General features: G+C 42.7%; 1 protein-coding gene across 1 annotated transcript in view; it reads left to right on the top strand.

Annotated features, from left to right (window-relative positions):
• LOC146198706 (venom factor-like) overlaps positions 1 to 16604 on the top strand; it is a 121179-nt gene that overhangs the window by 66419 nt on the left and 38156 nt on the right. Inside the window, exons 20-25 of the mRNA XM_084594202.1 lie at positions 672 to 884; positions 1732 to 1837; positions 4974 to 5078; positions 11627 to 11815; positions 13252 to 13327; positions 15500 to 15656. Of these exons, the coding sequence (XP_084450328.1) occupies positions 672 to 884; positions 1732 to 1837; positions 4974 to 5078; positions 11627 to 11815; positions 13252 to 13327; positions 15500 to 15656 (846 nt within the window). The remainder of the gene's footprint in view (positions 1 to 671; positions 885 to 1731; positions 1838 to 4973; positions 5079 to 11626; positions 11816 to 13251; positions 13328 to 15499; positions 15657 to 16604) is intronic.

Here is a 16604-nt window from a genome sequence, read left to right as displayed (position 1 = left end):
TGAGAAGAGAGGAGTCGCTGGAGAAAGATTTGATGTTGGGAAAGGTTGAGGGTTGCCGGAGAAGGGGTAGGCAGCGAACGCGATGGTTAGATGGCATCCTCGAGGCACTGCAGATGAAGTTATGTGATGTTAGGAAGATAGTGAGAGACCGGAAAGCGTGGCGTGACATGGTCAATAGGGTCACGAAGAGTCGGACACGACTGAACGACTGAACTGAACTGAACTGATATTGGATTAGTTATCAGAAAAGGGCTTGCAGAACACTAATAACTACATAAATATGGTCTGCGCAGGTTAGGATGGCGATGCTCGGGACGAAGGACGTGTGGGTTAAATTTTTCCTTGACATTTTTCTTAAGTGCCAGTGCGAAAGGCTTTCTTATTGAAAGCCCATACGCATGCTGCATGTGCTATGAGTGATGATCATCGATACATATTAATGTTGTGTTTCACCGACGCACATATGAAACTTAATTAAAGCCAACTTTAGTCGTCAAACCTACCCTGTCGTAGACAACATTTCTTTTCCTGACACATTTATTTTCAACTGTTCTAATTTGTGCTGCATAGGGCAGAATAAGAGCCAGAGAAATTAGCTGCAGCTATATTGGATTATTTATCAGAAAAGGGCTTGCAGAACACTAATAACTACATAAATATGGTCTGCGCAGGTTAGGATGGCGATGCTCGGGACGAAGGACGTGTGCTCAGGAGCTAAGGAAGGCCGACCTTCGTTGGTACACAAGTTGTCTGTACCGGCAGGAAAGGGCCGCACGGTGGTCTTTCCCGTGGTGCCGTTGTCTGTTGGTGAAAAAGAGATCCACGTGGCCGCCCTTAGCGCTGGCGGATTAACGGACTCCGTCAAAGTGATGCTCCGGGTTGAGGTAAGCGTCTTTCTGTTTCATAGACGACAAGAAACTTTTTACGTTCGAGAAATTTTGGAGTCGAAGTAAATCTTCATCCACACACGCTTGTCGATCAAACAGACACCGGCCCAGTCCCAATTAAGGTTTTCGCTTCTAGGCTGCTTATCGCGGCTCCCTACCACATCTAGCAGTCCATTCCTTGGCAGAATAGGTGTCATGAGGCCCTTTAGTACCGCTTGATTGTGATAGCTGAAGATTTACAAGATGAGTGACGCTGCAGGACTCAGAATCAAATCCCTTTAGGCTTGACGGGAACTGCACATTCATGGACGAAATTTTGCAGGATGCGGTATCGCGGAACCGATTCATATTCCTGCGTCATTTCTGTAGCCAGTCATTCAGTACTAGTTCGAGCAGATGATGAACGCACGTACCCTCGTGTTTGTAATAATGCACACAAATTTGTTTTTTTCCCGTGAGCATGACATAAGCCTCTTATTTCTGTCCATGACTCGACATGATATGAGCCGCCTTTGTTGAAAAGAAAACGCTGAAAAAATCTGCTTCCAAGAGTGCACTTTGTCCCGCTCTGTAGCGACGGCTATTTACCTTCGGAAGAGTGACGACGAGAGTTTCTTTCAAGGTCACCCGTTTATAAACATCAGTAATGCATAACAAGGCTCTAAATGAGTGATAAAAATCATGATTTAGTATTCAAGGTCTCCTCGCTGTGTAAAGTACTCCTGCCCTTTTTCTCTGGGTGGCGAAGCTTATGAAAGGGAAAAGGAAGTTGTCCTGCTGTCCTGTACTGTAGTTCGCAATGCACATTACCGATAAGTGAGTGCTCGTATATTTATTTCTGCAGCCGCCTGGTCTCCGTAGCAATGACAGCTTCAATGTGATTCTAGACCCCAGAAATACACAGAAGCGAAAAGGACGTGACATCGAAAACAGCAAGCTTTCCTACACAGGTGACGAACATTACTTGATTTTTTTGTTGCAATCTATTAATTTCTCCACAAATTGAGAGTTTCGCCAGTAATGCATAGAAAAACGAGCAACAACAAGAAATGGTAAAAATATGGCCGCTTTGTATTTCTTAGCAAGAGCATTTTTTTTTTAATATTTGCGCCTATGATTGATAAGCAACTTTTTTTAAAAGCCAGCAAACAACTACGCCTCGTTCCTTCTGGTTTTATCTGTACATGAAGGCATATCGGCGATATGAAAGAAGCAAAAATGGGTATCAAAATTTTTCGAATAAAATTTCCAAATTGCTGCTCTGTTGTTATTTCTGTTATTTAGGGCAGCTCCCGCTTGTTATAGGCGGAAGTAAACTGACCAGAAACACTTCGTCAGTTACGCCACCGGGTTAGTAGTTTTTCTTTGTTGGTAGGGTCTTTTTTCAAGAACTATCACAGCGACGTAAAGGCCTAGTGTACCAATCTTGGACTGCGCATTTAACCTACTACTAGATCTTAGTGGCAATATGTCAGATGAAAGCGCTTATCCGACTTCTGCGTTCTCATCTTCAACTAACACTGTTGTATCCGTATGTACGCCTACTCACCCGGAAGCCTATCTTACATACCCATTACCTTCCTGCACCCCACGGAATATAAGCATTGACATCTTTTTAATGCTCACGTGAAGCACACCGTTTCACAGCCTTTTAGGGCTATTGAAGGGTACGAAGGACTTTTCTTCTTTCTTCTGCTGTCACATATCTCATACCATCCCAGCGCTACATTAAGAATGTGATATAGTCTGTTCTTTTCGACGCCTTTTTGTACACATTTTCATATTGTTTTCAATGTACACAAGCAGGAAAAGTCTGGACTGTGCTTTTAGGGTTTTTAGCAAGAACCTGTGGAATTTGCAAATGTCTCACCACTTTCCTCAATTAGATGTAACCGAAAAAGCCCAATTTTACTCCCTTTACGCCAGCACTTTAAAGCTAGAATGAGCTTAAGAATACTTCAGCCCACCCAGTAATGCGCCCCCCCCCCTTCCCCCCCCCCCCTACACACACACCTTGCTTTAGGTTCGGCCTGGATCTAACTTTCCGTACAGAAGAAGTTCGCGAATGTGGTTTCCGCATACGGGTTCGGAATGTGGTTTCCGCAGACTTTTCTAAAGCTTTTGACCGTGTATCACACTCTAGACTTATTATGAAACTAACTGCAACCTTTGGAGCTGGCCCCATAGTAGATTGGATTGTTGACTACCTGACTGACCGTACTCAATTCGTCGAAATTTACAACGCGAGGTCCGAAACAGCCAATGTAACATCCGGTTTACCACAAGGCAGTGTTCTGTCCCCAGTATTATTTTTAATTTTTATAAATGACTTACCTACTAGTATTTCTCACAATATTAAACTTTTCGCCGATGACTGTGTACTTTACCAGGAATTTAACTCTGTCGATGACCATATAACTTTAAATAACGCCCTAACAGCAGTGACAAAGTGGTGTGAAGAATGGCAAATGACTATTAATGTTAAAAAATCAGTTACTTTATCCATAACCAGAAAGTTACATCGATCAGTTTTTCAGTACACATTAAACAACATTCCTCTTGCCTCGGTTACCGAATATAAATATTTAGGCATAACACTGACCTCTGATTTCAGATGGGATTCTCATGTTAACATTGTCACATCAACCGCCTTAAAACAGCTATTTTTCATTAACAGACGCCTTAAACAAGCACCATCGGAAACAAAGCTACTCGCCTATAAGACATTTGTCAGGCCAGTTCTAGAATATGCCAATGTTGTCTGGTTCCCTTTCACTAACAAGCTTACTAAACAAATAGAAGCAGTACAGAGGAAGGCGGTCAGATGTATATATAACAAACACAGGTTGACAGACTCACCAACAGAACTACTCAAAAAGGCAGGACTACTCACCCTTCAAAACAGAGCAAAACTAGCGCGCCTTAAAACCATGTACCAGCTAATACCCAATCACTTTAAAATCGACACTTCAAGATACATATCAAAATCACAAACACGACAAACACGTAATAATCACGCTCACACTCTAAACGAGTTTTCATTCCGTACTGACACTTTCAAATATTCATACTTCCCTCGTGCTATACGCGAATGGAACACCTTACACACATCCATTGTTAATAATTCATAATTAAATGCTTTTAGTACACGTGTGAAACATAAGCTACTTACATCTCACTAATTAGTGTGTTCTTATGTCATTACGAATTTTTCTCCTTCCGTTTGTGTTTCACTTGTATTATTTGTCCGCGAAAATCTTGTCATACGCCCCTCAGTCTGGTCTTATTGCTATAGTATAATATGTTATGCATAATTTTGGTATCATATTCTTTCATGTACTTGATTGATTGCCATTACTATATTTTGTACCTCTGTATTTTTATGCCCTTCCTGTTACGATCCCTGATGGGATTGACAGTATCGAATAAATAAATAAATAAATAAATAAATAAATAAATAAATAAATAAATAAATAAATAAATAAATAAATAAATAAATAAATAAATAAATAAATAAATAAATAAATAAATAAATATTGTTTTCAATGTACACAAGCAGGAAAAGTCTGGACTGTGCTCTTAGGGTTTTTAGCAAGAACCTGTGGAATTTGCACATGTCTCACCACTTTCCTCAATTAGATGTAACCGAAAAAGCCCAATTTTACTCCCCTTACATCGGCACTTTAATGCTAGAATGAGCTTAAGAATACTTCAGCCCACCCAGTAATGCGCCCCCCCCTCCCCCCCCCCCCCCCCCTACACGAACACCCTGCTTTAGGTTTGGCCTGGATTTAACTTTCCGTACAGAATAAGTTCGCGAATGGGGTGTCCGCATACGGGAATCGTTTATTTTTTTTATTATAGCTGTTTGAAAAATGAACTGGGTATAACGGAACCACTCAACGACCTATTCCCACATAATACAAGAACAAGCTATCAAACTGACATCTTGAAAGTCGCAAAAATTAATCTATGTGCCGAGAAGATACAGTGACATAAAGTTGCGTTTGAAGTAATTACTTCCTTCTGCGGAAGCAGTGGCATCTTGAAAACTGTGCTTGAAAGCTTGAAACATGCTGTTCGCAGAAAATTTCGCGCTCGGGGGCACGCAAATCATCCAGATAAAGCGGCATGACCAACCACCGGAGGACGTCGTCCCTGGCTCCGAACGATGCCACATCGATATCATCGGTAAGGGTTCATCGTACCTTGCACTGAAAGGCTCTGTGCTGATAGCAAAACTGGATACATTGTTTTAATTGTCAGAAAAATATTTCATGAGTGGAACCATTTGGGAGACGTATGTATGTATGTATGTATGTATGTATGTATGTATGTATGTATGTATGTATGTATGTATGTATGTATGTATGTATGTATGTATGTATGTATGTATGTATGTATGTATGTATGTATGTATGTATGTATGTATGTATGTATGTATGTATGTATGTATGTATGTATGTATGTATGTATGTATGTATGTATGTATGTATGTATGTATGTATGTATGTATGTATGTATGTATGTATGTATGTATGTATGTATGTATGTATGTATGTATGTATGTATGTATGTATGTATGTATGTATGTATGTATGTATGTATGTATGTATGTATGTATGTATGTATGTATGTATGTATGTATGTATGTATGTATGTATGTATGTATGTATGTATGTATGTATGTATGTATGTATGTATGTATGTATGTGTACTTACGTACACGACGCTTTAACTCGTCGTTTGCCGGATCCTTAATAAAGTTATACATACATACATACATAGCCATACTTCCCAATTCAGGCATAAAATTGTAGTGCGTATTTGTCAGTCTCCAGAATTGAACGTCATGGTGCTGGTACTTGTGAGAATAGCCTATGGTTGCGATACCGGCATTTGTGTTCTCACTCTTTTCTAGCTTGTCAGAGCTTTGTTTGCAGTAAGGGTAGACTTTATGCAAATGAGAGCTGACATACTGTTGAATCAAGCAACCTTCATTTTTCTCTTCAGTCTCCTCTAAACAAAAAAGCACGCTGTGTCACAGTGAACAAGCACGCTTACTTACTGCCGCTACAAACATCGAATTAGGTTGTTTACAAGCGATTATCCTAAGGCAAATGCAAACTGGGTCACTCCTCGCTCCGGCAGTGCTACAATTCCTCCACCCAGATATCTACACGAGTGATATGTGCAGTGTGTGTCAAGTAGCTCCAGCGGACCAATGGCACATCATGTGGGGCTGTACCAGGTTCCCGACCGAAGCTGCATGCAAGACATACCCGCCGGTACTTCAAGCACAGACAAGGACATTCAACTATGGGCCGTCCAGCAGGCCCGGCGAGCGCTCGAAAAGCACGAGCTTCACAACCCACCACAAACGGGCCAAGTGACTGGGTTATGCCCTACTCTGCACTACCTTACTTGGCCCGTTTGTGGTGGGTTGTGAAGCTTGTGCTTTTCGAGCGCTCGCCGGGCCTGCTGGACGGCCCATAGTTGAATTTCCTTGTCTGTGCTTGAAGTTCCGGCGGGTATGTCTTGCATGCAGCTTCGGTCGGGAACCTGGCACAGCCCCACACGATGTGCCATTGGTCCGCTGGAGCTACTTGACACACACTGCACATATCACTCGTGTAGATATCTAGGTGGAGGAATTGTAGCACTGCCGGGGCGAGGAGTGACCCGGTTTGCATTTGCCTTAGGATAATCGCTTGTAAATAACCTAATTCGATGTTTGTAGCGGCAGTAAGTAAGAGTGCTTGTTCACTGTGACACAGCGTGCTTTTTTGTATAGAGGAGACTGAAGAGAAAAATGAAGATTGCTTGATTCAACAGTATGTCAGCTCTCATTTGCATAAAGACTACCCTTACTGAAAACAAAGCTGACAAGCTAGAAAAGAGTGAGAACACAATTGCCGGTATCGCAACCATAGGCCATTCTCGCAAGTACCAGCGCCATGACGTTCAATTCAGGAGACTGACAAATACGCACTACAATTTTATGCCTGAATTGGGAAGTACAGTTATGCTTAGAAAGTGAAAGCACACTCATATCAAGCTAAGAAGGCGACAAATAGACAAGCTTAGTCTTGGAAGGCAAGGAAAATTTTTATTTGGCGGCGTCACCGGCTGCCAGTTTCGTTTCGGTATGTTTCCCTTTCGGCGCTTCGTAATCGCAGGTGTGTAGGTGTGCATACCAACGTGATTTCATTTTTCTAGCGCCTCAGTTTACAAGATCGCAGCAGCAGTGGACGCTCATGTCCCCTCGGTTCAATTTCATGCCTCGGGTGGAGCTGTCGTGCTGGTGTTTCCTGTATGCTCGACAGGCCTGGTTGCTGGGAAACAAAACAAAAAAAAAAAAAGCTACAAAAACAAACAGTCATGAGCTTTGAAATGCCACTGGTACTCATCAGATAAATTAAAATTGAAATTAGCTTTGAAATGCCATGCGTACAAATTAGACAAAATCAGCAAAACTCAACGGGATTCGAAGCACAGCTTTTAAGAGCTATAAAATTGTGCGCTGCTTCGAACTGTTTTCTAACATGCTGTTTTTTACACTGAAAATGTGCTGTATATACATGGCCTATTCAGAGAGGTTTTATGAAGTGCAATGAAAGGCACCTGGAATATACAGAGCGCCGGAGCACTCCGCCTTCCTATTACTTACGTAATAGAGAATTCTAAAACCATTTTAAGAAGTGTTGAAACTCTCATCACATTTAAACGATAGCTCTTCAGAAGACTGAATCTTTTGGCTGACTCTTATGGTGTGTGAGGGATGTCCTGCATCTTTAATAAGCATCGGAGTTTGAAGAGGTATCTAAAATATCCAAATTTGTCAATGTTCGCTGTCGTCTCATCGGCTCAGTATTCATGCAATCCTCGCTACTCACACAGTAATTTGGCATTTTAGTTTCCGGCATAACGTGTATTTCAATGTCACATACATCTAATCCCCTGGAGCAGCGACTCTGACTATTATTGAGTTAGCCGCTGCAGGCGTAATTATAAACGAAGCTTCAAACGGAGTGCAGCTCGAATGGTTCATATTAACAACTACAATAGCGAAAGAAACTGAAGAAATCTCACAAACTAAGAACTTTTTTCATTTCTGCGACAATGCGTGATCAGCGTTTCATACTACTGTTTCATACTACTTAGAAGCGCTCACGAATATCCATCTTTACTGTGAGTCGTGACAATGGTTCACGATATCAGCGGCCATCTCTGAAGCTTTCCTTTGCCGGCACTGCCGCATCGAGAGAACTCGGATATTATTGATAAGCAAATATTCCAGACGCCTGAGTTGTAGAAGATTTCGCATGCTCATAGGATGCTTGGTTGATAAGTGCAGACTGACATTCTCTGGGAGAACTTTGCGAGCTCTCAAGCAGGATCTATTTCTCGTGCAATGAAAGGGACGGTACCGTTCTGCGGTAGCTTTAATCTGAGCTGCGGCTGCTAGACTGGACTGTGAGCCACAAGCTAGCAATCGCGGAGTCCGTGTTAACGTATAACGTATGATTTGCCTGATTTGCGCCTGCAACGTGACTAGAGAAAGCTGATTTTGCGTCTCAGTGGCGTGGAGAAAAAGCTCCAACTTGGGATTGAAATAGTTCCGCAATAAATACGTCTTTTGTTGCCGCACATGCAACAATAACCGGATCCCGAAATGCTGTAATACACTACTAGTGTCTGCTGAAATAAATATAGTGCCAGAGTTGGGGTTCCTGTCCCTTTATGATCCTTGATGTTGTTGGATGTCGTTTCAACTTTCGCTCAAGAGCTGTTGCATACCACGCTGTTGTGTTAGGCAGTAGAGCTTTACACACTTTAGTGCGGTTACCACCTATTGCATCGACGCTTGTGGTTAAAGCCGATTGTAATGTGGTTCATTCCACGGGAAGTGTAGGCATGTCGCTTCCACTAAAACGATGAAGGTCCCCGCCGCTGTAGCTCATTTGTTTCGGCGCTCGACTGCTGTACCTAAGGATGCGGGATCAATTCCTAGCTCCTGCGCATCGGAGGCGAAAAGCAACGCTCCCGTGTGCTTTGCGATATCAGTACACGTTAAATAATCCCAGAAAGGCAAAATCCGGAGCCTTGCACTACGGCGTCCATCATAGCCTGAGTTGCTTTGGGACATTAAACCCTCCAAGCCAAGACAAGCCAAAACTTTAAAGAAAGCAAAGGAACAAACTGCTGCTTGCACGCGTCATCGAAGCATGTGTCGGCTAGTGTGAAAGGCTAACATCGAGCTTCTGACAGCAGCTCGAAAGACGCCCAGTGCCAGCTCTGCTGACGGAGTGAAAAGAGGTGGAGGTGCACGTAGGGACGCGTGAAGATAGAAAAATAGACGTTTGTCATTTCCACGCTACACTCAGTTTGTGAGGATCAGTGGCTTGTGTAGCTTAATGTCCCAAAGAGATTCAAGATATGAGAGACGCCATAACATCGGACGTCGGAAGCTTAGACCACTTGGCGTTTTTTAACGTGCACTGACATCGCACAAGACACGGGCTCCACAAAGCTTCACATACATCGAAACGCAGTCGCCGGCTTTCGGACTTTAACCCGGGTACCCCGGTAAAGTACACTGGTTTCTCAACCTATGCGCCACACGGCGGCGCGCCACGCTCAGTGACTTCACGCTATTTGTCAGAAATACAACGTATGCGTGAGAAGGTACAGTCGAATGCGCTTCCCACTCTGTGCACTATGTGTTAGGAAGAGGTGCTCAGAGGTTAACCTTCAAATTACTTGCGCCTGTAGATCACTAATAAAAGACAGTAGGGAAGCGAACTGGAGTCACATGGGGTACTGCTGTGCAGGTTTTATGCAGCTTTGTTAATACGTTGGTGGTACCATAGAGGCAACAGCTGTGAAAAATATTAATGCATTTTTATACAGAGAAAGAAGAGAAGGGAAGGCAAGGACTTTTATTAGAAGGGCTGGTTAACCTTCACTAGTGAAAATGAATGAGGGGGTTGAAAAGGGAAGCAAGAATGGCCGGGGAACGCGGTCACCATTGTTCACTCATGCCAGTCGCTCTCAAGTAACAAAACAGTGTCGTCTTGGCCTTGTAGACAGTTGACTGCTGCAATAATGGTGTGAGATTTTTTTCTGTTGTAAAATGGTCAAGATGAAGGTGGCTCAGAGCATAATGCAGCGTATATTGTTTGCCCACAGAGACATAGAGACTCATACACGAGATGTTTGATGTCCGCTGGAAGCTTCATATTTAGCAAGCATGACTGTCGGCCATCTCAATTAGGAAAGCATATTGGTTCGCAAATTGCAACACCAAGCAATATTTCTTCGCGATGTACGTTATGGGGCAGAAGATGGCCCAGTGCAGGGCCCAATGCCTTGAGCCGACGGTTGCAAAACTTTCCCCTGTTACAAACTTAAAGCGTTAGCTCCAGCGCAAAGGAGTAATGTCCAAAAGCTGCGGCAACTTTTGATACAGAGATGCTGACATGAAGTCCATCGCCGGGGGCAGATCAGGCAGCCTTGTCTGCTTGGCAATTTCCTTTAATATTATAAAGTCCTGGCAGCTAATGAAAAAAGTGATGCAATTAGCATTCGACATGGCGCTGCAATTGCAGCCCGTAGAGCAGCTTGTTCCGTACCAGTTGAAGGTGTGGGATAGGTCGTGTTCACCTTCATCCAGATGGACCTGACCGGTATCAGAGCAGACTCCACGGAACTGAATAAGCTAACTTACCTATCTATGTAAACATGCATGCTGTGATTGTGCAAAGAGTACAACCTATTCTATGTGATTTGTTTTACAGCAGGCAGGGCTACACAAGCTTTCTTTGCAATCCCAGAAATGGAAAGGTGAACCTGAGTTTCAAGTAGATTTCATATGTTTAAAAACTGCCCGGAAGCAGGGGTGAACTACAAACGAAGAAATGTGCGATGAGCTTTAACAAGTTTGGTAAATGCCGAAGATAACCTAATTACTGTAAGAGTTGCGAGATGATCACAGTGGACCTGTGTCAGATGCCGCATATGTGTTCTGGGTGTTAACAGCAATGCATCTAGTAAGAGGTTGTTCGCGGGAGAGAAGAGTTGCTGCAGTTTGGGCACATTTAGGCTGTAAAATGCAAATGCGAACTTGGGCTTGCAGACTTTGAAGAGTCTGAGTGTTCGCCTTTCTAATATTACTGAATACGGGAAAGATATACTGCATGTAGCCCAAACAACAGTCAATGGTACGGTTGTATCATCGAGTGTACTAATTACAGAGTCGTGTACTTGCAGTGTGCAGACAGTATGACAGCACAGTCTACCGCGTGCTTCAGGATCCTTTAAATGTGAACAAAAGGCACAAGTTTAGAGCACTTATTATGACGTGGGGGAAAACATTTAAGCCGTATGCATACAAATCGTCAACGTGGTTGCAATGTTCAGAAAAAAAAAAGAAGACGAAGCTTTCCTACCATGTCTTCTTGCAATGGTAAACACACGTAAAAAGCTTTAAGCGCTTCGCATCAACCTTAGCAGTGAGCGCAATGCACAAAATGAAAATGTTACTGCAATCGATGGAGGTAACATTAACACATGCATTTTATATTAGCACCAAGTTGCCTGCGGCACGCTCTAGCGATGCAAAAACTCTGCTCTCAATAATAACCATAGCTCCTCACCATTGAGATGACGTTTCATGCGAACCAGTCCATGGGCTTTGTAACTGTTTTGCCATTATACATTCTCGGGATGTTGTGCAGGTGACAACATGGGCGCTGCTTTAGAGGCGTCAGTCAAGAACCCGGGAACGCTTGTGTCTATGCCTTCAGGCTGCGGAGAACAGACCATGATATACCTGGCGCCAACGCTGTACGCTTACGAGTACCTTAAGACCGTCGGCCGCATTTCTCCCGCCGCCGAGGAGAGAGCGCTGGGCTGCATTCGAAGTGGTACGTTACTAGCATGCAAACACCTGACGCTGAACGTTGGCTTCGCTCTGAAATATAGCTGGAACAGAAGCGAGAGATAAGAAGAGAACTGAACAAGAGAGAGAAATTTATTGCATATCTTAATTTCATCTGCCCTTGATGCAAATGCAGGTAGGAGATTCAACCAATCACTGATGCCAGCAGCTTAAAAATACCCTCAAATGCGGTGGTGACGGCGTAGACATAAGAGTGTAGTAGGAAGCTCATTGTCTTTGCGCTTGTCGGATATGTTTATAATGCTCTGACGCGCATTTTTATTGTGAGTTATATATTTATGTTATGTAACAGTTTCTATCGCTGTCAAAGAGATCTTCTACCAGTTTACTGCTGTTTGAGAAAATATGAACAAAGCGGGCGACATTCATCAATGCTGATTCTAGAACGAATTCTCTCACGTGGAACATTGTTCTCAAGTGAATGTATCCACCACCAAAGCACGAGGTTTAGTAATTACTGTTAGGTTGTGCGCGGTCATTGTACTGGCCCTACAATACCAGTAAAGTGCCGAAGACAGAAATCTTTCAAATTTTGAAACGAAAGTTCTATTGCGTCATGCGCTCGTATTGGCCAAGGCCATCCTGGGCGTCCGCTTTACCTTCAACAATCCAGAGGTCGCAGTGTGGCTATATAGCTTAACCATGGCACCTTTACGGAGCACCATCACTTCACCTTGACGGCAGATACAGCATTACTGGTTTCCTATTGTAATTAACGGCGTCCTCGACTCCACAGTCTCGTCAATATAATCTCTACAAAACCATGTCTGCTCATGTCTAAATCTAAAGAAAGCAAAGCCAGGTAAAACGATGCTTTCCTTTCGCCTAACTAGGTTTGGCAGGATAAAACCTCAACCAATTTTCGCTTTTGGGGGTATATATAGAAATACGTCCTCGGCAGTTTCCCAGCAAAATTCACGCCGTCACTATTCACAGCCTCATTAGCGTCGTTTGTGTTTTTCATGTCCAGGGTTTCGGTATTTTTTTTTTACTTGATATACATCCTTCCAGTAGTATAAGCGGTCATCCTGTTGTAGTCGTGAAATCGACGTCACACGATGTTCGTGGCGAGGAATGCATCTTAGGCATGCACGTTTTGACATTTGAACAACTGGGTTGTCTTGTGAGAACGTACTAGTATGACCTTGCTCATAACTTATTCGTCTGGCGTTTGAGTGAAGGAAGAACTTAACCTTGGATTTTTTACCATGTTTAATAACCATGATATAAGTACCGAAGGCGCATTTAGCAGTTGTTTCAGATTTAAGTATCCCCGGACAACAATTTTCGCGTCTGGAAAAAGACAGCTACCCTCATTTTGTTATCATTATTATTGATAACAAAATAAGAAGAAGGTCGTAAGGGTTTTATTTTTGTGAAAAAAAGTACTTTCCATTCCAGGCTATCAGCGCATTCTCACTTACCGAAAAGCTGATGGGTCTTTCACAGTTTGGCCGGGTTACAAGTCAAGTCTTTGGTGAGTTTGTTTAGAGCGCTTTTGTCTGCATCTAGCTACCATGTCAAGGTATTATAGCAAGAATAAGAGATCCCTTCTCCACAAAATTCGGCGTTGGCGACCAATTATAAGGGAGACCCCATGAAGATGGTTCTGCCCACAACCAGCATTTTAATGGCCAATGATGTTTACACCACTTCGCCGGCGTCGTGGCAGTGAGCGAAGAATCATGAGCATGGCTCTGGCTGGTGGTAGCGGGTAAATGATATGTCCGAGTACCGACTGGGCGTCAAGCCGTTTGAAGTCATGATGCTGCATGACATGGCTAATCTGGCACGCGCTTCCAGCTCAAGCTTTTCCTTTAACAAGGCCACAGACTCGGGTCAAACTAGTTTTCTGCCCCGGTGATAATAAACGCGTAGGCATAAAATATATTGAGAGTACTATTTTAAAGCTCAGCTACTTTGGTCATCTGATGAGAAGAGAGGAGTCGCTGGAGAAAGATTTGATGTTGGGAAAGGTTGAGGGTCGCCGGAGAAGGGGTAGGCAGCGAACGCGATGGTTAGATGGCATTCTCGAGGCATTGCAGATGAAGCTATGTGATGTTAAGAAGATAGTGAGAGACCGGAAAGCGTGGCGTGACATGGTCCATAGGGTCACGAAGAGTCTGACACGACTGAACGCCTGAACTGAACTGAACTATTTTTAAATAACATCCAAGGTAGCTGTCACAATAACCCTATTCCGCAGGCTTCTCTCTCACCGGTCATGTCCACTCCGAGATTTTTCACTCTTTTATTATCGACTAACCTCCAGAAGTAAAATCCTCTCCCCCTCTCCCCTTCTTCGATGCTAGGTCGAGGCCTAGAATTATGGCTCCCTCTTGTAAACGTTTCTCTCGTCCTCTTTGCATTCGGTCAGAGGAAGGGTAGGTTAGGAGAAACATCTAGGGATGATTACGATACTCTCTAATCGCGAAATTTCAGCATAGCAATTTTAAGTGTTTTTGCGATATATTGAAAGAAATAATTTGAGATGCTTGTAGCTTGTATGTATGTATGTATGTATGTATGTATGTATGTATGTATGTATGTATGTATGTATGTATGTATGTATGTATGTATGTATGTATGTATGTATGTATGTATGTATGTATGTATGTATGTATGTATGTATGTATGTATGTATGTATGTATGTATGTATGTATGTATGTATGTATGTATGCATGTATGTATGTATGCATGTATGCATGTATGCATGTATGCATGTATGCATGTATGCATGTATGTATGTATGCATGTATGCATGTATGCATGTATGCATGTATGTATGTATGTATGTATGTATGTATGTATGTATGTATGTATGTATGTATGTATGTATGTATGTATGTATGTATGTATGTATGTATGTATGTATGTATGTATGTATGTATGTATGTATGTATGTATGTATGTATGTATGTATGCATGCATGCATGCATGTATGTATGTATGTATGTATGTATGTATGTATGTATGTATGTATGTATGTATGTATGTATGTATGTATGTATGTATGTATGTATGTATGTATGGTTGCAAACGCTCTATTTTCCGAGCCAAAGAGAATTTCTAAGAGGAGAAAGATGAGCCACGTGCTCTGCACCGCTCGCTCTTGGCTCATCGTTCTGTTGTCAGAAATTTCTTTGGCTCGTGGCTCTCTCGTAGTACGTGACACATTCGCTCGGTTACACCGAGAACGACGCGGACGCGGCTCCACCTCAGAACGGGCGCATATAGATAGCGCTCTAGAACCAACGCGTCGCGAAGCAAGCTCTGCTGGTCTGCTATAAGACGTTGCTCGTCGTGAGGTGAGAAAGCACGTCAGAATGGAATGAACCCGGCTGTTATTGCCGGTTTTAAAATAATAGTTCACCAAACGGACCTCTACAGGGACACGTCTATGAGGCGTGAAGCAACAATAGGCCACCATATAATCGAAGAACAGATCTTGTTTGTTTAAAAAGTACACATTGTGGTCGGTGACTCTTTAAATACAAGAGGGTAGGATGCCGAGAGTGATTCAACTATTACAACTGTTTGGTAAAAGCTGTTCATCACTGTACTGCAATTATAGCTGTTTGTGAAGGTACAGCCATTCTTGCGCAATACACGTCATCGGAAGCGCAACTTTATGTCATCTGTTCGCAGGCTGACTGCCTACGTGGTGCGAAGCTTATGCGAAGCCCAGAAGTCGATCGTCATAGACGAGAACGTCATCACAAGTGGCCTTCGGTACATTTTAACCCAGCAACAGCAAAATGGCTGCTTCCACGATATTTACTCCCTGCATCACGGCGACCTTATGGTTTGTGCCCGTTCACTCTTCAGTAAAAAACCAGATGTTGCACTGCGAGGGCGTAGCATTGTTTCGCCCAGATGCCTGGAAAGATGTTAAGCCCACGCTCGCCAAGCTATGTGTTTCTCAACCGCTTGCAGAAATGCTACTACGGTCACTGCGGAAGTGTTGTCTGAGAGGGTTTCGTACGGTCAAAGCACAAAAATGTCGGACGATTAACACGCACGAGGTAAATTTTAATATAATTTCTTTATTTCTCCAGGAAGTATTCTCGAAGGTATCACGGTAAACGCTTTTAGAACAGCTTGACGACTCCGAGGATCCCTATCACTTGGCACATGGCGGTACAGCTCATTCAAGATTCAACAGAAAGCGGAAACTAAACATCACAATTGGCAGTAATTATTAAGTTACGGAATGCAAACAATTGTATCAGAACAGAACGACATAATGGTGTATATGCAAAAATAGCAAGAATGAAAAATGTGAGACTCAAAAGTGCACAGGTAAAATGTATACAAGATTTACAACGCAGGAGGTAAGAATAAAATGTGGTAAATTTTCTGGAATATGAATCACTTGAAATACAAAAATGGTCACAAAATCTTGTTTAACTCTATGAAAGCCAACTCCAAATGTGAAAACGTGATGGAGCAGTAGCATTTATTGTGGGTTTTCCGGCTATTTTTTATTTATTTAGGCTATATGTCTAGCCATATTGCACTGTCTAAAATTTAATAATGTTGCGAAATCATGGCATAAACCATACTTTGCTGCTTTAAGTGTAAGCGTAGGCTTGCATTTGTTAAACATTCAATACCCGTTCAAAAAAAAATAAATAAAGTCGTCTAAGGAAAAATGAAAAGAGTATCGAATTCGAAACGGATACCTGTGCCACGGCCGCTCGATGGAAATCATGCGTCTCCTGAATGCAGTTTGCGGCGAAGCGAGATCCTA

Source organism: Amblyomma maculatum, chromosome 2 (genome assembly GCF_055883805.1).
Source record: "Amblyomma maculatum isolate TAMU_Amacu chromosome 2, ASM5588380v1, whole genome shotgun sequence".
Classification (NCBI taxonomy): Eukaryota; Metazoa; Arthropoda; class Arachnida; order Ixodida; family Ixodidae; genus Amblyomma; species Amblyomma maculatum.
Note: the sequence above shows the minus strand (reverse complement) of the source record. Positions and strands in the feature narration are given on the sequence as shown.